Consider the following 22,877-nt stretch of genomic DNA (forward strand, 5'->3'; position numbering starts at 1 on the left):
TCAATATTTGAGCAACCACTAGAGGAGATTTTTGATGATTAGCTTATCAAGGAGACCCTCATTTTTGAAGATATGCTCATGGAATTTCATAAAGATGCGTGGTTTATGCAAAGGGATGAACAAGATGTCATTGTGAAAGCAAAGAATGTCGAGCTATCCGGAGGGGCGCTAAGTTTATTTCAAGAAGAACATACAAGCAAGGATCAACATGTTGTGGATGCCCATGGAATGGTACATCACCAATGGCAACCTCCTGAAGCGGCTGATGATCTCCCTTCTTATGATGCAAAGGTGGAGAGCATGCAAGAATTTCTATCGGAGCCCAAAACATGGTAGGTTGTCTCTTTCCCTACTCTTATTTTTGAATGTTATGAATTTGATTATGGGGGCTTAGGAAAAACAACTTGCTTATGGATTAATCACGAACCTAATGAATTACCTCAATTGATTATTTTGAGTGAGGTTCTACCTGAGTATGAGATGTGCATTGTGAAAACCTACTTCTCTGAGTTCAAGGATGAGTTTGCCCATCTCCGAACTATCACTTTTGCAATGCTCATATGAGTTGCATATCTTGAGAAATCTTGTAAAGTCATGTGCATACATCGCTTCTTTGAGTCGTATCAAGTTTAGGGTTATTGCATATAGCTTTAGAGTACGTTTTCTTTTCGTGTGTTTTGTTTAGTGGTTTTGAGTGAACCTTGTTCTTAATTTGCCTCGAGTCATTTGACTCATGATTCTTAAGTGGCCCAAATAGTCAGTTGTTTGCTTTCTTTACTTCACTTTGGTTTTGGTTTGCCTTAGTTTAGTTTGCTTTTGTGTGCTTTAGTTTTAGTTTTCTTTAGAGTCGGTCGTTTCTTAATTTAGGTGTCCTAAGTGGGAGCCTTCATTTGTGAGAAAGGTGTTTGTGTTGTTTTCTCATGCACTGGCTCATTTTGGATCTTATGTTCGATCCATTTCTTAGATATCTATTTGTGAAGTACTTTTGAATCCGAGGTTGTTCCTCTTCGACTTTATCATTTGGTTAGGATTTGTACTTGACTCGGAAGGGAATCACTTTCTGTGTCTTGATAGTGACATCTTTTGATTACTATATTCACACACTTAATTAATAAAGTCCGAGTCATTATGGCTTTCTAGAAGAAGCCATGATTGGTGAAAAATCCAAAGTCTTGCTTCAGCGCCACTGTAATCATCAAACCCAAGTGAGCTTCATTGCTTATGAGCCAAAGGAATTGACGAAATATGAAAAAGGAAAGTAATATCAATAGAGAAAAGATGAGATTAAAATTAGAATAATAAAAAAAAAGATCAAGAAAAAGAAAGGTTAATGGAAACAAAATATCAAAATTGGCTATGGGAACATGCGAGTAACTCCATCGGGGCTATGAATACTCGGCTGGAAATGGAGCAATATTCGTGAGATTACAGCGATAACCTTGTTGGGGCTATAGACGTCCGACTGGCAACAAGGCTCTATCCAGGATGCTTATGGAGTTTAGACAAACTACTTAGCTAATCATGGTGGAACTTGGAAGTTATGATCGTCTTGTTGAGAGGAAATGAACGCAATTGCACACACATGGGTAATCAAAGACAAAGTGCCTTGATCTAGTTTGGGATTCTTCTTCCACCTTGAGTATATTTTCTAGTCTCTTGATAAGTTAGGATGAATTTTCCAGAGATTCTAAGTGTGGATTGGGTATTTATCTTTGAAATGTTCAAGAACATTTATTCGAGGTGGTGCTAGATGTTGTGATGTTTTCACACATCGCCCCATTGCAAATGGGGACCCCCACTTTTTGCTTAGGCTTAGGTGTTTAGTTAGGCTGTCTTAGCTTGGTAAATTTAGTAGTTGTTAACCCTTGCTTATGAGAAGTGAATATGTCTTGTCAAGTCAGGATTGAGGTTGTGTTGCCAACATTACTAAGGTGGTTAATGTTGCGAATAATTGTCAATTTGCAAGAAAATCTTAGGGTTTGAAATAGCATAGGTCGAATTAGATTTTGAGATGAAAAATAGACTAAGGCATGAGTCTGCTCCAAAAAGGTGACCTTGACGAGTGTTTGCTTAGAAATTTCAAGTTTGTGCAAATGAGAACCTTGAAATGCCAAAACGAACTTGGTACGAATGGAGATGAAAATTTCCATCCATGAAGTTGGAGAGTTCAAGACATAGAAGTGGTACGAACGAAATGAGGTACGAATTCAGTCCAAAGGAAGGATAAATTTCCGCCCTTCAAGTTGGAGATTTCACAAAATGGAAGTGGTACGAACGAAATGAGGTACGAATCTAGTCCAAATGTAGGGTAAATTTCCACCCTTCAAGTTGGAGATTTCACAAAATGGAAGTGGTATGAACGAAATGAGGTACAAATTTAGTCCAAATGAAGGATAAATTTCCGCCCTTGAAGTTGGAGATTTCACAAAATGGAAGTGGTACGAACGAAATGAGGTACGAATTCAGTCCAAACAAAGGATAAATTTCCGCCCTTGAAGTTGGAGAGTGTTGTGAGCACATCACACATCGCCCCATCAAGATGGGGATCCCCCTTTTTTAAGGTTTTGCCCTCTCTAGGAGTAGTCTCTCTCTCTATGCTCTTTTCTAGTGAGTGGAGTAGAATGGATTATTAAGCGTTGCAAAGAATTGATTAGTAGATGAAGGACTCACGATTCAATAAGCTAAGCAAAGTTAGGTGAAAGAAATAAAGAAGAGTCATTCATAAGGTCACCTACCTTGCCCCAATTTGAGAACAAAGCTTTCATCAAAAAACCGTCATTGGAGCGAAATTTGCTTAAACGCCTTGACCCATACCTTGCTCAGGTCCTAGAGTGATATTTTGTTTTAGGTCCCATCCTTCCAAAGGTCACAAAGCGAATTTCCTCTATAGGTGTTCTTAGGGGCCGAATTGATGATGCTTTCATGTGAAGAAATTGGAAAACTTAAGACTCAAATCGATGAGGTAAAAGGAAGTGGTGAGTTTCAAGCCACGTCATTGTAAAGATCCTAAGGTAAACTAGTAAGTCTTGTCATATAGGTCCTGTCCTTGGAAAGGACATTGAGCGAAATACCTATCTTGACCTTGTCCTTCCAAAGGACATTGAGCAAAAAATTTCACTTAACCATGTACCTTGCCTCAACTTGGAATGAATCTTTTAGACCTTGTCCTTGGAGAGAGCATGAAGCGAGTTTTGTTATGGGGCCTATCCTCCTTAAGGTCATAGAGAGAATTCCATTTTGAAGCTTGTCCTTAGAAAGGTCTTGGAGCGAGAATTTCATTTAGGTTTTGTTCTTGGAAAGGACATAGAGAGAAATCATCACCTTGACCTTGTCCTTGCTGAGGGTCCAGAGCGAATTTGAATATGTATCTTGGAGAAGTCTTGAAGCGAACTTTGTTTAGATTTATGAGCATACCTTGCCATGGTCCAAGAGTAAACCTTATCATTTGAAGCTGTCCTTCCAAGGGACATTGAGCGAATAGCATTATAGGTCCTGTCCTTCCCAAGGATAGAGAGCGAACAACATTATGAGTCTTGTCCTTGTCAAGGACATAGAGCGAAAATATCATATAGGTCTTGTCCTTGCTAAGGACATGGAGAGAAATACCTACTTCGATCTTGTCCTTCCAAAGGACATAAAGCGAGCTGATTTGAAGATGATGTACCTTCCAAAAGATGATGAGCGAACTTTAATTATAGGTCCTGTTTGTGCTAGGGACAGAGGGCGAATTTTCTCTTAGGGCCTGTCCTTCCAAGAGACAGAGAGCGAGAATTTCATTTAGGTCCTGTCCTTGGAAAGGACATAGAGCGAAATCATCACCTTGACCTTGTCCTTCTTAAGGTCCTAGAGCGAACTGTATGTACCTTGCAAGAGACCTAAAGCGAATTTCAACAAGACAAGCATTTTTGGGTGCCTAAACTTATTCAAAATTCGAATTTGTAAAAGGAGAACTATGATCTGTCAAGTCGGCCAGCATCAAGAAAGACAATTTATATTTTGTTTACATTAAACCAAGTTGGCCTTGCATCCCAAAAGACACACCTTTACCCTAAGTCGCATATATAAGAGAGGTTGACAGATCAGTTTTACATCAAATCAAAACACAATTCCTCTCTATCAGCGAATTTTGTCAGCAGGTCAGCAAATTTCTTCAATTAAACAGCGAACTTCATCAAACATCAGCAGTTATAAAGGGCGAACTTCACCATTAATTGCAGGGCTAGTCTTTTGGAGAAGGCGAATTTTGTCATTTGAAGATCAGAAGAAGCGAATTTGTTCAACCAAGAAGCCTATCACACAGCGAATTCACCTTAGACAGCCCAGATTTGTATTAGGCATCAGACTTGCATTTCGAATAGTGATTTCATTAAGTAGTGTCAGTCATTCAATTGATAGGAAATCATCAAAGTCAGAGGTAAGGACTGCATTTTAAGATTAAAATCAGGTCTGATTAAAGGCAGAAAAATCATAATTCATTCAAGTTAGGATGCATGTGTAAGATTAGGACAGTCTTATGAGGCATTCAATTAGAATCATTATAATGTAGGACTGGTTTAAATCAGTACTTCATCTTCATTTATAAGGATTTGCAAGCTCAAAGTTGTTAATTTTGATATCCTTGTCAAGACCCTAACTTGAGCATTTATCATAGTTAAATGATGGCAGCGCCTAAGACAAGCGGATCATCCTGAAGGCAAGCCCTCATCAAAGAAGATCAGAAGAGCTATGACTTGGAGACCAAGATTACGTCCCGGTGGAGCAACATTGGAGATACAAATTTTGGGAATTTCAATGTGAAGAAGTATCGTGAGGCACCATACATTGGCAAACCATCACCTATACCCAAGAGGATAATAGAAAGCGGCATTATCAAGGAAGCCGGCTTCCCCCCTGTAGTTAGATGTCATGAATTGATGATTGAATGCGCCAAGCACTATGATTCACACTCAAGGACAATTGTGGCCGAGGATGGAACCGTTCTTGCCTACCTATCAAAAAAGGCCATAAGTGAAGCCTTTCATCTATCAGAACAGAGGGACATGATCTATAGAAGTTTAGAAGGAGCCAAATTGATTTATGAAGATGATCCTGATGCATGCTTATCAATCATCAATAGGGATTGGTTGCAAAAGAGTAGACCCCGTCTAAACAAGATACCTACTGGGCCACATCGAATTGACTTTCAAGAGGAGTGTAGGGATTTAATCACCTTGTTTGGTCGAGTTATAGGTGCTCCTCAAGCCTTTTGTTTTGACAAATGGATGTTCTTTTTCATTCAAATAATTATTCAAGGGAAAGGAATGATTAATTGGGCAAGAATCATTAGTAATTGCCTAGATGTACAATTGAGAAGATTGATTCCTACCAAGTCATTCCACATGAGCTCATATGTCATATATTCTCTAGCAAGAAGTTATGAATATGTGGGGCTACCACACAGAGGTAGAGTTGGAAGAGGGCCCGGAGAGATAAAGGTTTGTGATTCTTATGAAATATTGCACCACCCACCTAAAAAACACTATAGAACAATCAATGATACTTTCACAAAGAACATCACAAGGACTCAACAAGGTGGGATCCATCAAAGATTGTCTCCAAAGGCACAAGAACTCGTCAAACAATGTGGTGCGTGGTTTATTCAATTTCCCAAATTCACATATATAAGGATCCAAGGATCTTCTTCTCCTCCTTATATGTTGCCACGTTATCCCATAGATAGTATAGTATTTCTCGAAGTGACAAGACAATTGTTAGCATGTACCAGATCCTTGAGGTACAAACATGGAGCTGTCATCACTAATTCCATTTCACTTGGGAATTCAATAGAAGTTTGCCCTTCCCTTCAAATAGCTGAAACTGCCAAGCCAAAGTTATCTCTCTATTTGTTTACACCATTTGCTTCTAGAGATAACTTTGATCCCTATGGTAATGTAGAAGAAATCGCTAGAAGGAAGCATAGGCATGTGTTTCAAGTAGAAGATTTTTGGATGAATGCACAAGATGACTTCGAGATAAAGAAGAAGATGCACTCCTGGCTGCCTCTTGATCTCATCAGGAAATGCAAAATCTGTAGAGTGGCCGATCAAGCACAAGATAGTGGTCGATATATCTAGTCTACCTATAAGAAGGAAGATAAAGAAATAAAGATTGATTGGGATGAAAAGGAAGTCACAGATATGAGGAAATTAATGAATCAAGTTTTAACTTGCACATGAAGATGGGTAGATATTCAACATCAGCAATTGAAGGAGCAAGATGTGACAATGACATTCAATTTGGAGATAAGGACAAAAGAAGAAGAAAGGGCAAGTGTCAATGAAAACACCACTCATTCCAAAGGATCAAAAAGGAAGAATGAACAAGGAAAGAAAGAAGCATCCAAGAAGAAGCAAAAGACAAATTCCGATCAGCCTCCTAACGCTTCTTCTAGACACGAGAAAGAAAATCAAGGCAAAGATTAAAGAATAGATGAAGGCATGGTCTATGAAGTAGATGAATCAATAGAGTCTACAATACAAAATGACAAGAATGATAGGCAAGATAAAGGAAAAATGCTACAAGAATCATCAAATCCAACCCTTCATATCCAGATTTGTGATGATGAAGAACAAGGAGACGATAATGAAGTAACTTCCCCTCCCAGGAATAAACTATTGCTCGAAGAAGTGTAAGTAAAAGAAGGCATATCTTCTATTCCCGAATGGCTCAAAGAGAGGCTTACCAAAGAAGTAATAGAGGAAGAAGAAGAGCAAGCATTTGATTTAGAAAGTCTTCTAAACGGACCTCAAGAAGTCATTGAGAGAAAGAAACCTCCAAAGATGTCTAAAATAATAAGAGATGATGCAGGCTCTAGAAAGATACAGATTGCCACTCCGGCGGTAGATAAATATGAAGATGAGATTATGGCAGAAGAATATGATTTGGAGACATTTGACTTAGGTCCACTCACTTCTGAGCAAGCCATGGAGGAAGCAATTGACTCAGTGAAGGCGGTCAATGAGAAACTAAAGGCCGAAATAGAGAAGAACAAAAGGTTGGAAAAAGAGGTGAATGCATGGAGGAACTATGTTCAACAATTTCAGCAACCATTGACATATCAAAGTCCAGCAACCACACCACCTCCCTTGCTTCCTGCAGAGTCAGTTGATCATATGGAGAAAATGAGGAACTCAGCACAATTTCTAGAGGCATGGATCAGCAATTCCTTCACAATGGCTAATGAGTTTGTAAGAAATATGATGAAAATACTTGGTAGAGCCATTCGAGTTCTTGAGATAGTTCATAACCTCATGGTGACAGTTGATGCCTTCACTCATGCTAAGGACATCACCATTCCAGTATTGCAAGCAATAAGGAAAGCACCTAGACAGATACTTGCACAAGAAGGGGTAATTAGAAAAGAATCAACTCCTAATCTGTTACAGTGGTCGACCTTGCTTTAAATGAAGAAACTCCTTTTTGAAGATGTGAGTAACAGATGTAGTCAAGTCGAAGATACCGTCCATCCTATTCATGACAAGATAATTGAGGTGATGTGCATCATTCTTGACAAAAGGGCGGAAATTGAAATAGATGTGGACATTCATGAACTGGAGGGCAGGATAAAAGTTATCTTTCAAGGGGAAGGTGGACCGATCACAGAAAAATAATTAGATCTTATGCATGCCACTATGTTCCTTATTGATAAGATAAAAGAGCTTGAGCATGGATGGGAGATCACACTTCTTGCAACCTTTGATGAAGTAATCCACCTAGAAGAATGTATGAAGAATCTACCTGAGATTCCAATTTCTGAAGTTGAAAGTATGATGTCTAGATTCATTGAATATGCCAGAAAGGAGAAGGAGAAAGGAAACAAAATTCTAGAAGAAAGTTTGTTATGCTTCCACTTGGCATTTCATTTCCCTATTGGAGGATGCTTCCTCAATTTCCGTGTCGGCACATGTTGTCTTCTTATTGGTTGATTCATGATGATGATTATCTTGATAGGGTTTTCATTTATATTAAACCCTAATTAGGGTTTAGGTGGCAAGATCTTGGCCCTTGATCTTCATTCGATCTCAGCCCTTCATTGTATTCAGGAATCCTATATAAGCTCCACTCATTTCATTTGAAAAAGGTTAATAGCAATGTTAATGATGTTAGTAATAGCAATAGAGTAGAAGAGAGAGTAATAGTGCTAGAATATTGGCAAGAGAAAGACTTGAAGAATTGTTGTTGTTTGGCTATTGGATTAATGAAACATTGAAGTTATGGTGTTTTTGCTCAATCTTTGAAGCTTATTGCATGGTTCTTTTGTTATCTCAAGTCAATCTTTTATGTTAGTTTTAGTGTTTAGATTAAATGGTGGAATGTTGCATTTGATATATTGTGAAACTCGTTATCCATACCACTAGCTTCTTGCTGATTGTAAGCAAGCCTTGTGTGGTCAACTGGAACTCTTAAAAATTGTTTAAGTTCGATTATTGCTCAATCATTGATATTCATTCAACTAATGGTGTCTATGATTAGTAGTGATTTGAAAATCTCTAAACATCCTTAGAAGATTGCACTAGTTCTAGTGGAGTTGTTCAAGCTATGGCGATGCTATAACTAGTTGAGTTTCACTTGTGTCATTTCTTCATTCATTCATTTTAGAATAGCCTAGAATTCCTCTAAACCCTCATCTTTTGCCATTTTTTTGGTAATCATTTAGTAGTCTTAGGAAGAAACTTCATTGCATATCATCTGCCAATCACTTCATGAAATCTCTTCTAACCATAAATGCCCCTTGATGAAACAACAATCACAATGACCATCTAAGCTTATCCACACGTAGTGATCCTACATATATGAACCTTGGAGTCTTTTTGGATGATCCTTAAGCTAATCTTCAGCATCCAAGAGATTTTGTTCAAGAGAGGATAAGATACTTATGGTATTTTATTTTGTGTTCCGCATGTGCCTAAGCAACACATCAACAAAGAGTTCAAGACTAGGAAGAGGTACAAATGAAATGAGGAATGAAAATGGTGCAAACAAAGTGCAAAACACGAAAGTACTAATGAAGCTTCAATCACCGATTTGAAAAAGAGGTTTTGATCAAGTCCAAACAAAAGATGTTAAGATGTTTTGATCAAGTCCAAATGAAAGAGCTTTAAGTCCAAGCGAAAGATGTTTTGATCAAGTCGAAACGAAAGAGCTTCAAGTTCAAACGAAAGATGTTTTGATCAAGTCCAAACGAAAGATGTTTTATTTTTGTTCGTATTAAATGGGAAAAAAGAAAGATAATTGAAACTGCTCCAAACTTAAGAAGTCTACTTGAAAAATGTCCATGCCTATCCTTTAAACTCACTATTATTATTATTATATAATTTAGTTCAGGTGTAGGGGAATTCAAATCACCGTAAAATATACTCAATACATTTTAAATTGTACTTGGAAAAGTTGAAATCTTGAGTGAGTGGTATTTCCTTTTTCTTATAAATAACCTTATAATGTTTTATAGAAGCATTTTATTAAACTAAACAACCCTCTATGTTAATATAAGGTAGAAAGTTGCAAACAAATCTATATTAATATGGCAGTGGATTTGCAAATATGAAGGAAAAATCATCCAAAATGCAAGACATCAGTGATGGTGATTGCTAATGAAAAAATCCAGGGTGCATTTTGACAGACAATTGCCAAATTGTTGAAGAGACAATGTGAAAAGGTTCATTGGAGTTCTCTTTTTAAGCTCTGTTTTCTTCATGTTGGGATCCTCACATGTGAAAATTTATGCATTATCTGTTTCTTGTGGCCAACTCGAGACCAATAGTTGCATTTTATTGTCTATGACGTGAAACTTGTCCCGCCACACAGATTTTGAATGTACTAGGGGGAGCTGTTGTGCTTTAATGTTTTAAACATTAGTAGTAAAATGTATGAGAGTTACAACTAACCTGATGTGACATTGCTAAGTATGAACCAGATATGCACTTAATCATACGCTATGCACATCATATGGTAAATTTTGGAGTAATTAATATTTCTAATATAGTACAATTTGAAGAATGACCAAATAGTTTGCAGCAAACATATCATTTACATATATGTGCATATACAAATTTTTGACGGTTAAAATTTGATGCTAAAACTTGATTGATGTATAATTTCTTACTTGTCAATAAATATGCTTAAATAAAATCTCTATTCATATCTGACAAAAAATTATGCAAATGTTTTCATATAGGCATCACTTTTAAAGCCTGGTTGGAGTTAAGCGGTTATTGTATGTTGCACTACCCATACAAATGCTAATAGATTAGTGAAATAACATCCAAACTCACAAGTGGCCACTAGGGCGCCCTAGTCTTCTTATTCTTGCTCTGGGCATGAATGGTTTCTTAGTCTTCAATGCAGAGTGTCTGCCAATGATCTTTGCCAACTGTCCAAGTTGTGTGGGCAAGCATATCGTGAATTTTCTTTCTGCTTCAGGGAAACTTTTGACCATGAATATTAGGAGGGGTTGTGGGTGTCTGCCAATGATCTTTGCCAACTGTCCAAGTTGTGTGGGCAAGCATATCGTGAATTTTCTTTCTGCTTCAGGGAAACTTTTGACCATGAATATTAGGAGGGGTTGTGGGAGTACCCTCTTCAATTAATCCTTCTAAGACTGTCTTGCCATACCCTCTCAGTCCACATCATTCTCATATGGTTGCCATCATATCCAATATTGACCCTTTTATAGCAAGTGATCAAATGCTGGATGCTCTTCTACTCTAAGATTTGGTACAGATCAAGACCAGTTTTTATTGCCAACCTAGGTCACCATCAACTCTCTTTTCTTGAATTCATTGGCTGTTTCTTTGGCACGAGGCCTTCCTTTCATCTATTGTATCATATGGATTTTTTTCTCTACAAAATTTACTTTTCATTGGGTCAAAATATAGAGATACGAAAATATAACCTGGCCAAAGTAATGATTATTTCATATCGCATCAAGAATTTGTTTTTGAGAGTATTTAAATTAATCTTTCTTGAATGGTTGTCTTTAGTCAGGAAAAATCTTTTTCGGTTAATCATATCGCATCAAGAATTTGTTTTTGAGAGTATTTAAATTAATCTTCTTAAATGGTTGTCTTTAGTCAGGGAAAATCTTTTCCTTGCATATAGAATAACCAACAAATTATAGGTAGTGTTTTATGTGGATTTTAGGGTGGTAACCATAGTCTCTTAGCCATAGGGAGTCCATGATATCTGTGCTATCAAACATAGAACCTATGCAACCTTTGTAGGTGAGTTAATGAGTAAATAAAAGGAAAGATAGGCTGGGGTAGTGCTTCCTTGAAATCCTCACAATGCAAATTGTGCTGTCCAAATATTTTGTTTCCTTGCAATGTAGCAGGTCGATTCTTAAGAAAACTAATGGTGTGCATAAGAGTCATTTTGTTGTGAGGTGGAGCTTAAGGGAAAGGTATAGCTCACCTACTGAATACTTCTTCAACAATCCAGTTTCCTGTGTGAAAGAAGTTTCAGAGGTAACTCTTTCTCATGATGCAGTTATGTTTAAAGGTTAAATATGTAAGATGGTGTCTTTCCAAGTCTGTTCTTGAATCTATTATCATATGACTTATTTTTAGGTTCTTAATAAGGAATTCACTAGTACAAGCATTTTAACATTTTAGAATCAATGGTAACAAATTAACAATGTTATCAATCTCTCTAGTTCATCATTATTTTTCTCATTTAATCACAATTGTGTACTATTCCTACTTTGAGCTTGGTAATGGCGAAGATTGAAACAATGGAAGTCTAAGAACAAATAGCTATGGAGGCCCCCCAAGGCATTTAAAAAAAATCATTTAAGATAGTGCCTTAAAAGGAAACCATGGGAAACGTAGCAATGAAGGAGATTGTGAATTTAAAGGGAATGTGATGAAATGGTTCTTCAATGATTGGTGACACGTCAAATAATGTGGCTGAGATTCTTGTGGTCAAAGAAGAAATAGGAAAGCTTCTTGTATCATCCATTATCTATTTAATTATTGAGGTCAATGTCAAGTTTATGACTGATAAGCTCAAGTGCCTTGTCATCTTGGGTTTTGGGTATAGAACCCTAAATGAAATCACAAAGGACACTAATACGTTGGCTCCTATTTTTAAGGGCGGTATTCAAACAATTTCTTAGGATAACCAATAAGATGTGATAAGTTGGTGAATCTAACCCTTTTGGGTGATAATTGCACTTCTAGATATTGATGCCAAGTTTCTTATCCATATGATATCTCATTAAAATGATTTTTGATTCGGACTCGGACAAAATGAAAACACCATGAAAAATAGATAATTTATTAAAGAATTTAAAGCTTGTATTATGCACCCATCACTAAATCAACTTTAAAGACATAATATATTAATCAAATAGAAGCTACTTTGATCGCATACACAAGTATACATCGATAAAATGAGTAAAAACATGGATTTGAATTGTGTCTATCCGATAGGACTCTAGTTCACACCTGCCTTGGGAAGAAAATTACGACATACCCTGATTGCAGTGTGGCTAACTAGTTATCCCTTTGATATATATATCAAAGAAGCAAAAATATCCGAAAAATCCCAATTATATCTGATTTTTTGTGAATCTTTCTCGCGGACGATTTTTTCCCCCAAAAAAATCCCGTCTTTTTAAAAAATCATTGGCTGAAATTTTCAATTTTGTTTTGCATTTAAATTGCATTTGAAACCTTAATCAACCTCTTGCCAACTTGTGAAACCCTCGAAACCTGTTAAATGGCAAAATATTTTATGATATTTTTAGGGGATAACTATAAATGGGATCTCCTCAGGAAATGCATAAAAGGCACAACTAGTTGCAAATTTACAGGGAGTCATGAAGTGGTGTATTTGGGTCAAAGGTAAGCAATTTCTTGTTGCAACACTGTACAAATATATTCTATAACTATATGAATAGTATTTACACAAATTCAACCACGTGCATTCGAATAGATGAATAAATTGTTAAATAAAATTTTCAATGTGCACATCACAATGGTCTTTCCATTTTAATTAACAAGTTAAAAAACATTAAATCTATCTTATTTTGGTGTTGGGCTTCCATTCAAAGAGAGAGTATTTTAATGCTATGACAAGCGAATGGTTTATATTTTGAGGTTGTATCTTCACTTTCTATTCAAACTACATATTTAATGTCTACTTTATCATGTTTAATTTTATCTATATTAAGATGCTCGGATTTCTGTCAATATCCTCATACATTGTTACACATGTTTTAATTTTGTGTCTACTTTTTATCTACGTCAAATGTTAAATAAAATTTTCAATGTGCACATCACAAGGATCTTTCAATTTAAATCAACAAGATAAAAAACATTGTCTATTTTATTTTGGTGAGGCTTCCATCCAAAGAGAGTATTTACTGTTATGACAAGTGAATGGTCTATATTTTGAGGTTATATTTTAGCTCGCTGTGTCTACTTCTCTTCTTGATTTTTTGAACAACTGAATTGTTATTGTGAAGATTGGCTGGTTATTTGGTCCAAACAATATTTGATGGTCTATCTTTTTCTATAGTTATAGTCCCTGGAAAGAAATGATCCATATTCTTGGCTAAATGGCTTGAATTTAATGCTAATTTACTCTCTATAATATCATTACTTTGCTTGATAAATATGATAATGCTATAATTTAATTTTTTTTTACATAGTCTCATTACTAGAAACAAAGAGGTAATGTTATGTGTAGGTCATTTTTTGTCTTCATAACATTTTATCATTCTCTCAAGTTGTTGAAAAATCTTTGGCACATCAGTCTAATGTTTGTATGTAACTCAATATTGCACCAAGATGTCCAATCTTTGTGACATCAAAATCTTGGTCATTGTAATTTTGTATGCTTATTTTGACATTAGGCATATCTATCCTAAAATGTGTTTTGTGTCTATCTTCTACTTTACATGAGTTGGTACTTTGACTAAATTTGAAGGTTTGGTTTAATAGAAAAACTTTTACAAGTTACTTGGTTTTGCTCCTTGAATCATTGAAAATGCATAATTCATGCCAATTTGACTCTTACCTGTTATGAGAAATGGTTTTAACGTAATCGATTGATTAGATTTTTATTTGGTTGAAATATATTGTTTGAAGTTTCCTACTTGAAAATTTTGCAGTGATAAAATGTTTTTTTCTTTAATTGTATTGGAATGCACACATGTTTATTGTAGCTGTTTTGAGTTCTTTCTAAGTTATCAAAGTTTTCTGAGTTTGTTATGATAGTGCACTCTCCATGATTAAACATGCTTTTGATATTAATAAAAATTTGGAATGCAGTGTTGTTAGTAACATTTTACCATCCACTCACATCATACAACAAGACTAGAGGTCTACTTGCATATCAGTTAACTTAGCAATACCTTTATCAACTTCATATAAAACTTACCAAAGAATCATTTAGTAGCAAAGCTTACATGCTATACTACATTTTACAATTTCAGACTTACTTTTCATTTGGAATTTTCATGGGCTAAACTCTCTACTTTATTTTCTCTCTTTATTTCTATGCTATGGAATTGCCTTTAAATTTCAGAAACAAGTAGTTTTTGTCTCTTTTTCAACATTTTTTATAAGTTTTTTTAAAATCCAATTTCCCCCCATTTTTTCCTGTTTAAATCCCGATTTTTCCCCCAAAAGTAATTGTTGGCACAGACAAATTTAATTGTGTAGAGTAAAGATGCAATTGTTGCTGCCACCTGTCTTTCTTCATAAGTCATTTGTTTCCATTCATTTTTTATTCTTTCATTTGCTTTGTTCTGATGCCCTATAATTTGAAAGAGGTTGCATTTGGTTTATCTTGAGTGCTTGTGGATGAAGTGTTCGTGAGAATCAGTCTTAGGACTTAATTTGTTATTCTTTCACAGGCAATAATTTATCTGTTATAAATATTTTATCAAGGAACTATCTTTTCTACAATTTATAATTCCCAGTTTTTGTAAAAAAATAGCTCAAAAGTGTAATTTTGAGCAGTATAAAAACTTCCCCAATTTTCTTGATCCGTGTCAAGTCCAGGAGTTGCATGAAGGGAAACCCACAAATTAAGTAATGGATTCACTTAATTATTTTTCGAATTATGTTGAACATTCAATGACAATTAATAAACAAAAAGGTGGGAGTACCATTAGACATTCAATAGAGACAGGATGATGGCAAATAAAGCTTCTCTATTTTTCTTGAATATTATATGATACATAAATGTGCAATGCAGGACTTTAGAATGTGCTACAAAAGTGGTATCTCTGTGTCTGATTTTGTATCTCAATCAACTCATATGGATCAAAGAAATGTTGGAAAAAAATAATTACAAGCAGTTCACAAGAATTGATGATAGCAAATGCCATTTGTGTTCTGGCTGTTTAGTTCATAGAGTTGAGGCTTGGACTCGGTAAGAACTTTGCAATCTGTTCCGTCACTTGGAGTTGGACTTGGTGTAAAATTTTGTCAAAACTAGGCAATTAAAAAAATAGAATATTCAAAAAAAAAATTTAATGGTTTTTTAGAAACTTTCAAATTGATTTTCTGTTTTTTTAGGACTCTGCATTGATTTTCTACTTTTTTCAGTCTTGGCTGAGTCTGAAAAAGCCAGAAAATCAACTTGAAAGTTTCTAAAAACATCCATTATGCAAACTTGCTAGTCTTGGTTGTCAGACTTGTCTGAGTCTGCAATTTGAATCTGCAGACCTGCCAAGCTAACTTGAATTTGGATAAGTGAGTCCTCACTGAGATTTGCCAAATCTCAACGCACTGGTTTCAAATCCCTGGCTATTTATAAATAAGGAGGATGAAATGTTGCTGGAAAATGTGGCTTGTCGAGCCCAACATGCTGGCTGTGTGATTCATAGTGTTATTTGCAGAAGGTTAGAAGTTCACTGGCTGCAAAATGAAGAAAGCATCCCCTTTTGTATTTTGCATGAGAGATTGCAAATACTGCGAAGTAAGCTGCCAGAGGTGAGAATCTTCCTTGGGGAGGTGCAACCTGAACCCAAAGGTGCTTCTACTTCTCTGATCATCTTTATTGATGAAATATTGTTGATGATTATGATAACACTGCATCAAATCATTTATAAATACCATTACTTTACATGAGATTATATCCAAGAGGGACAGATAGTGTTTAAGAACCCTGCAAATTGTAAATTATTTGAGCAGTTTGGAGGATGATACTGCTACAGTTTTTTTATGATGGGTATTAGCATATAAGATTATTTCAAAGTTTTCAATGAAAAGAAATTACTTCATTTTTTTATTTACCTTTTCAATTTTCTTGATGTACTTTTCATTATGGGATAGGATCTGTTGGTTATCACTGTTAACGATGAACAGTTCATATTGTTGGAGGATATTTTTGGAAGCAAGATTGTAGGATAATGACTTGTTTATACAGACCAGATTGTGTATTTGCCTATGTGTGAACTGTAGGGTTTTTTGAAAACATTTATTGATTCAAAAGAAGGGGCAGATAGAAATTTAGAATGCTTGGAGGAATTATAAAGGAATTATCAATGGATGCTGCAGGGAATTGGATGTCCCTCTTTGACCATTATATTTGTAGTAAGTACAGGATATTCCAACTGAAGAAAACACCCTTATAAATTTATAATGGTGCAAGAGGAGATATTTTCTACATGCACAGCAAGGCATGCCATTTGTAAAGCCGGTTGATTTTCTAAATTAAGTTACCAATTTACCTAAATTGAGAAGGCTTTCTTTTAAGAAATTGCTATATGTTTGTTGTAGTGCTTTATAGCTGTTTTTTTTAAAGTTTACATAGGATGATTTTCAAACCGTAAGTACATAATTATCATTGGTTTTTAATCTTGTGTGTTGAGCAAAAATAAAAGTTTTAGCTGATTTTCACCTGATTTAGCTCATGTCAATTTTGTTTCTAAATTGAACGTCTGGTATAATTGTACATAATCACATTATATTTTGATTCGAATTGCTTCTCAGTTTCAATTTTGTATATTAATTGAAATCTTTATGTTTTTTTTTATAACCATGTCATGCAGGATTATGTAAACAATTGGCGAGAGACAGCACTCATACTTACTTCCATTCTATTTCTATCAGCAGCCATATGGTTTATAGGTAGAGAGGCTTCTTTTCAAGTTGTTTTCATTTATTTATTGGAGGTTTTTAAAGTGGTTTGGATTCTGGAATACTCTCTGTAGAAGGCCTCTGATCTGAACAAAGGGAAATATGGTAGCACATTTTTTTTGCAAGAAACCACAAAATTGTGTGAAATGATACCTTAACACATTACCATGTCTTTATTGAAGTTATGGTAAGCTAAGGAAAGCTCCCCTTTACTGACCCCTGGAAAAAATTCTGGCACTCAAGTTCTGTCCTAAAAGAAAATGAAAAATGCAATTTTGACATTTAAAATATTCATATATCAAAGTTATGTGTTTTGCTTGAGATATGGTGTCACTTGGAAGATGGACTTTAACAGAGCATTGAAAAAGATGGCAATACTTGGGCTCAACAAAAAGCCAAAGCCAAATGGAGGTTAGAAATAATTATATTACAAATTAGCTGATCTATATAAAGCCTTGCCTCGCATTTGATGGCACTTGACAATCTCAATTTTGACATCATCCATCATTTAACTAGGACCACTGGGTGCAAAAATAATACAGTTGCCGACTATTGCCAATCGTTGAACTCGACTTTGAATTGGTTTGAGATAGCAGTAGTATTTATGAGTTCATTTTTCTTCTTGAGTTGTTTGCCTTGATTTTCTATTGTGCTGTGTTACCTGTTGATTTCCTTGAGCTAAAACTGTTTCACAGAACTTCTAGTGATCTTTGTAATTTATGATTTCTCTTTATTATTCAATGGGCGTTGTTCATAAAACTACTACCATTCTTTTGATAGAGACGAGTTATTCAAAATTAAAATTTTTAATGACTGCCACTCATTGTAATTGCTTTAGGAACAACCTGGACAAAGCAAGCCCCCAAAAAAAGGGTGAAAGTTCTAGGTTTACACTTTTCACCATTGCATTTTGTTCCTCAATTTGACTCACTTGTGAACTACCATGAAGATGCATATCAGAGTAAAACAAGCAGTCAACATAAAAGTAATTATTCAGATGCTCATAAAAGGATAAATATAATTATGAGAATAGTGGTGCATTCTTCCCACAATGAACACTCCTTGAAACATGGAAACATAATTTTCCATGACTAGCATTTGATTAAAAAAATGAATCGAAGTCAAGGATTAACACAATTGCTTAAAAATGTTGACAATAAAAAAGTAAATGTGAAAAGAAAAAAGGTAAGATTTGTTGGGAATGGTGGTAGCATCAAAGCGAGTGTAATGTCCCTTTCCGAAATGGCCTAGTTTCCCTAGATGACTATCCTCACCTACTAAAGATGGATCAGAAATAGGAATACCTTTTATCGCTTTGATAGGGAAACCTGCAACAAAAGCTAGAGAATGATCTATTTCATTATAACATATGAGTGTCTAATAAGTGTAAACTGAATATACTGATGCAAAAAGTAAAGAATCATAAGAAAGAGTATACTAGTTATTAAGTAAGAAAATCCAACTATGATTTATAAGCAAGCGGAAAGGTTATATAAAGGAGATTAATTTATGATGAACTCAAAGCAACCTGCAAACAATTTTAAGTAAAAGAGATCAAAATCCTGGAACAGTCACAGCAAGCTAGATTGGATGTCTTGATAGGGTGCCTTAATAACCGTTCTCCCTTGATCAAGATCCCCTTGTGAGGGTGTCTGAACCGTTCTCCTTCCTTCTTACTTATGAGGGTGTCTAGACCGTCCTCCCTCTTTCTTACTTATGAGGCTGTCTAATCGGTTCTCCCTCCTTACTTATGAGGGTGTCTAAACCGTTCTCCCTCTTTCTTGCTTATGAGGATGTCTAAGCCGTTCACCCCCTTTCATAAATCTCTTTTCAGAATACTCAGTATTATGCCGTAAACCAGATTTATACAAACAAATATATTTTCAACATGAGATGCTAATAATCACATAATACTGGTATGTACACAGATAATTTAAGTACATCAGGATTTAGTTTATTATAGCCTGTATATTATTTTCAGAATATAAATATATCCAAGCATAAAGTATTGTTACATAAAAACTAGTCATGTAAGCTCATACGTATATTGCAAAAGATATTACACAGAGTTCGTACCAGGAAGTGGTGTTTTCCCTCGAATGTTATTGGTGATTATGGAGCAGATTCCACGATTCTTATTTTCTGAATTTCTTTTCCCGATTCTCTTTTTTCTCCTTCCCCATTTCCAAATCGATGGGTGGTATTTATCCTCCTCCTTTCTGGTATACAGCCACAATTCATGGGACATAACTATTGGTGGCAGCGACCCCTTGGAAAGATTGCTGCCCCCCCCTTAATCGATGACATGCTTTTATTTTATTTTATTAATCAGTTAACACATTAATATAATGATCATGTCTTTTCATAAATTCGATTAATATGTTAAGTATTAATCATGTCTTTCCATTAATTGATTTAAGTTTTAAACAACCATAACAATTTATTCATTTAATCAATCAACTTAGTGCAAAATAATAATAATCAATCAATTTAATATTATTTAGTGCTATTATGGAGGATTTCTTCTATAAGAAAATAAGGGGATATGACAGTGAGCATGTAGCTGAAACAACATGAAGCCATGAAAAACATGAAGCTTTTGTAGCATGGAGTTTGTCATGATAATCATAAACATCAAGGAATGTTAGTGACAATAAATTCCTCGCTCCAACTAGTTGCTTACAAAGGATGCAAGGAATTGGAGATGAGAAAAATATGTGATCATATAAAACCAATAAGCATGCAAAAAGTGTCATAAATACACTTGTTTGTATGAAAAATATGTAACCGAATAATAAGGTGCAATCATGTAAACGATATGCAAAGAGAGAAAGAAAGGTGCCCCCATTGTTGTCCTCAATAAAGGCCATAACAAAGTGATAATAGCCATGAATTCTAGATTAGAAATATGTAAGCATAGATGAATGTAAACCATTGCGATAAGTATGGACAAAGTGTGATCATCTTAAACTTGTGAACACGATGTAAATAGGATAATTATAAACATGTGTAAACATAAGATTGTAAGATATAAGCATGGTAAATATAACTGAACATGTAAGCATCATAAAATAAAAGCATGTGACTATTTAATCATGTAATATCATTAAAGGCAAGACAAGTGACAAAGGAAGAGATGCCCCCTAAATGGAAAGATTCAACACATGAATGACATGAAACAAGACAGACATAGTATAGAAGATGAAATTAGAATGAAAGGAGACTCGCAACAAACAAGGTTCAATCGAAAGGCCAAAAGGCCAAGGAAGACACAAGGTAATGAAAAACATGAAAACCATGATGAAGGAGAACAAACATGGCATAAGCACAAGGTCCAAATAAAAAACATAAACAAGAAAGCTTTGTTTTAATTATTTGGGTGATTAAGAATCACTTTATGCTTTGCATCATCCCAAATCCATAGCGAGAACAATTAAGAAAACACATACATGCAAGTAATAAGTGTCATGAACCAAACAACACATGTACATAGCCACTTGTCAATATGCACCACTAAAGGTGTCTTTGCATCATCCACATTCTAAGAACATGAACACAACCCAAACAGAAAGAACAAAGAAAAGGAAACAAAATCGCAACATGCATCATGTTGTAAGAGAGATAGATAAGACATTAATCAATGAGGCCATCTCCATTAGGTGGGTCTATCGCAATATGCACTAAATATGTATCATTGTAATCAATGCTCCCCATGGGACTATCCATGTCATCATGAAGTGCGACTTTGTGAACAAAAGTGTGATGTATGCTTTGAAAGGACAGACATAGATGCTCTATCATGTGTTTTATGTTTTTTCATATGCTGTTTGATAATCTCATGTAACCTGAATATATGGTGTGCTATGCTCATCAAAACCAATTTTTTTATCATTGTTAGCACTAGAAGATTTCTCATAATTAATTTTATGTGAATAGCCTCATTATGTGCCTGATCATGATTATCTTCAACTTGTATCACCCCTTTGTGTATAAGATCATGAATTTGATTTTTGAGTTTGATGCTTTTATTTGTAGAATGTCTGTGTATGTGATCTTAAGCACATAAATATTTAACCTGTGTGGTACAAGTCTAGACATATCCATTGTCTTAAAAATAAACAAAGCAATAAGTTTTTGTTTCAATATAATTATAAACACTTGAAGGCTTCTCCAATCTAGTGAACTCTCTAAATGTTATGGGTTTGATGTGTGTATGATTATCATGATTAAAATGAAACTCATTGTCATTGCTGTCATTTCTCATTGTGTGTATGTGTTGTCTTTTTTTTTGTTACTTTTTGGTGCTCGGCACTTTTGGGTACGCCCGGTACGTACCCTAGGCACATCCAGATGCTTGTGTATGTACCCAGGGCATACCCAGGCATATCCCCGGGTGAACCTGTGCATATGTACCTGGTACGGGTGTGGGATGCCTTAAGGGCATACCCAGTAACTTAGAAAATTGACATTATTTTCGATAACCTTTTCTTAAGTTAAAATCAGCAACACTAGAGTAGTGTTTAGAAAGTGTAATATTTGATTCATGTGATTGAATGCTTGTTTTAAATAATTTATTTATTTCTTTTCTCTGCAATTTTACTTTGAATATATTAAGTCTGTCTCCCCTTGCCAGGTATTCTTTTTTGAAATTTCTTATTACCTTTTCTATAATGCAGCCTGAAACATCAGATGTTTATAGAAAGCCTGTGAATCTTTGCATAAACTTCACATATTTGTTGGGGCATGAACTTCACATATGTAATTTTATTTCTAGCAAAATCCTTAAGGGCATAATGCAAGTGAAATTCATTATGTTTCTGCATCCTGTTTTACATTTCAAAATTGGCACTTGTTTGCCCAAATACGTGATTTTACTAGACATTTCTGTTTGCCTTCAGAGGTTGTTTTCTGTTTCAATGATTTCATTCTACTTTATAAATGTAATAGTACTCCAATGAGCTTTTCCGTCCCATCTTCATTATTCAGTCTCAAATATCCTAAAAATAATATGTTAACCATATTTTACCCTGGGTACCTGCATTATTACCACACTAACTTTATGCTTTGTTTGGCCAGGGATATTTCTTCGCAGTGTAGACAAGTCAGTTGAAGATAACACAGCAATGGTTACAACACAAGAAACTCCATTACTTGATGGAACTGTTGAAATCTAAAAGGAAACGTTGAAAACCTGAAGGTGGCAAGTTCAAATTCCAAGCAGAAAAAGGGAAAAACCTGTGCATATGTATACTAATGAAATGGTTTAGTGATTTTCCTGTAATTCTTTTCCACTTTCATATCATCTCAAGTTTCTCAAACCATTCAAATATAGAGAAATGCTGATCTTGATTTATCTTGCAACATTGTAAATTGTAGTATGGGATAGCTATTGTGTTTGAGCATTTATTATCATTTTCCATGTAAAGAATTTATGACATTCTAATGGCTAACTCCTAAATGAACGTTAGCCTGTACTTAATGCAAATAAAAGTATTTGAGTGTACAGAAATTTCAAGTTTGAGTCATAAATGTTCTGCGCTTATTTTGTTCCTATGATAATTTGTTCAAATTGTTTGCTTTATTTGTTGGAAAAATAATCATTTTGTACAGTATTGTATAGGATAATGCTCTGAAAAGCATGATTATATGCCTCTAAATGTTATTTTGGATGGACCAAATAGGAATTGAATGTAGGATCTCCCATTTGCATGCTGGATAGCTCTAACCCTGGTCTAATAGCTCCTT

At 35.1% G+C, this 22,877-nt stretch overlaps 1 protein-coding gene across 1 annotated transcript in view; it reads left to right on the forward strand.

Annotated features, from left to right (window-relative positions):
- LOC131079761 (probable sphingolipid transporter spinster homolog 2) overlaps positions 1-22,661 on the forward strand; it is a 262,535-nt gene extending 239,874 nt beyond the window's left edge. Inside the window, exons 15-16 of the mRNA XM_058017801.2 lie at positions 17,045-17,123; positions 22,209-22,661. Of these exons, the coding sequence (XP_057873784.1) occupies positions 17,045-17,123; positions 22,209-22,306 (177 nt within the window). The 3' untranslated portion in view covers positions 22,307-22,661. The remainder of the gene's footprint in view (positions 1-17,044; positions 17,124-22,208) is intronic.
- Positions 22,662-22,877: the final 216 nt, after the last annotated feature.

The sequence above is a fragment of the Cryptomeria japonica genome, chromosome 6 (genome assembly GCF_030272615.1).
Source record: "Cryptomeria japonica chromosome 6, Sugi_1.0, whole genome shotgun sequence".
NCBI lineage: Eukaryota > Viridiplantae > Streptophyta > Pinopsida > Cupressales > Cupressaceae > Cryptomeria > Cryptomeria japonica.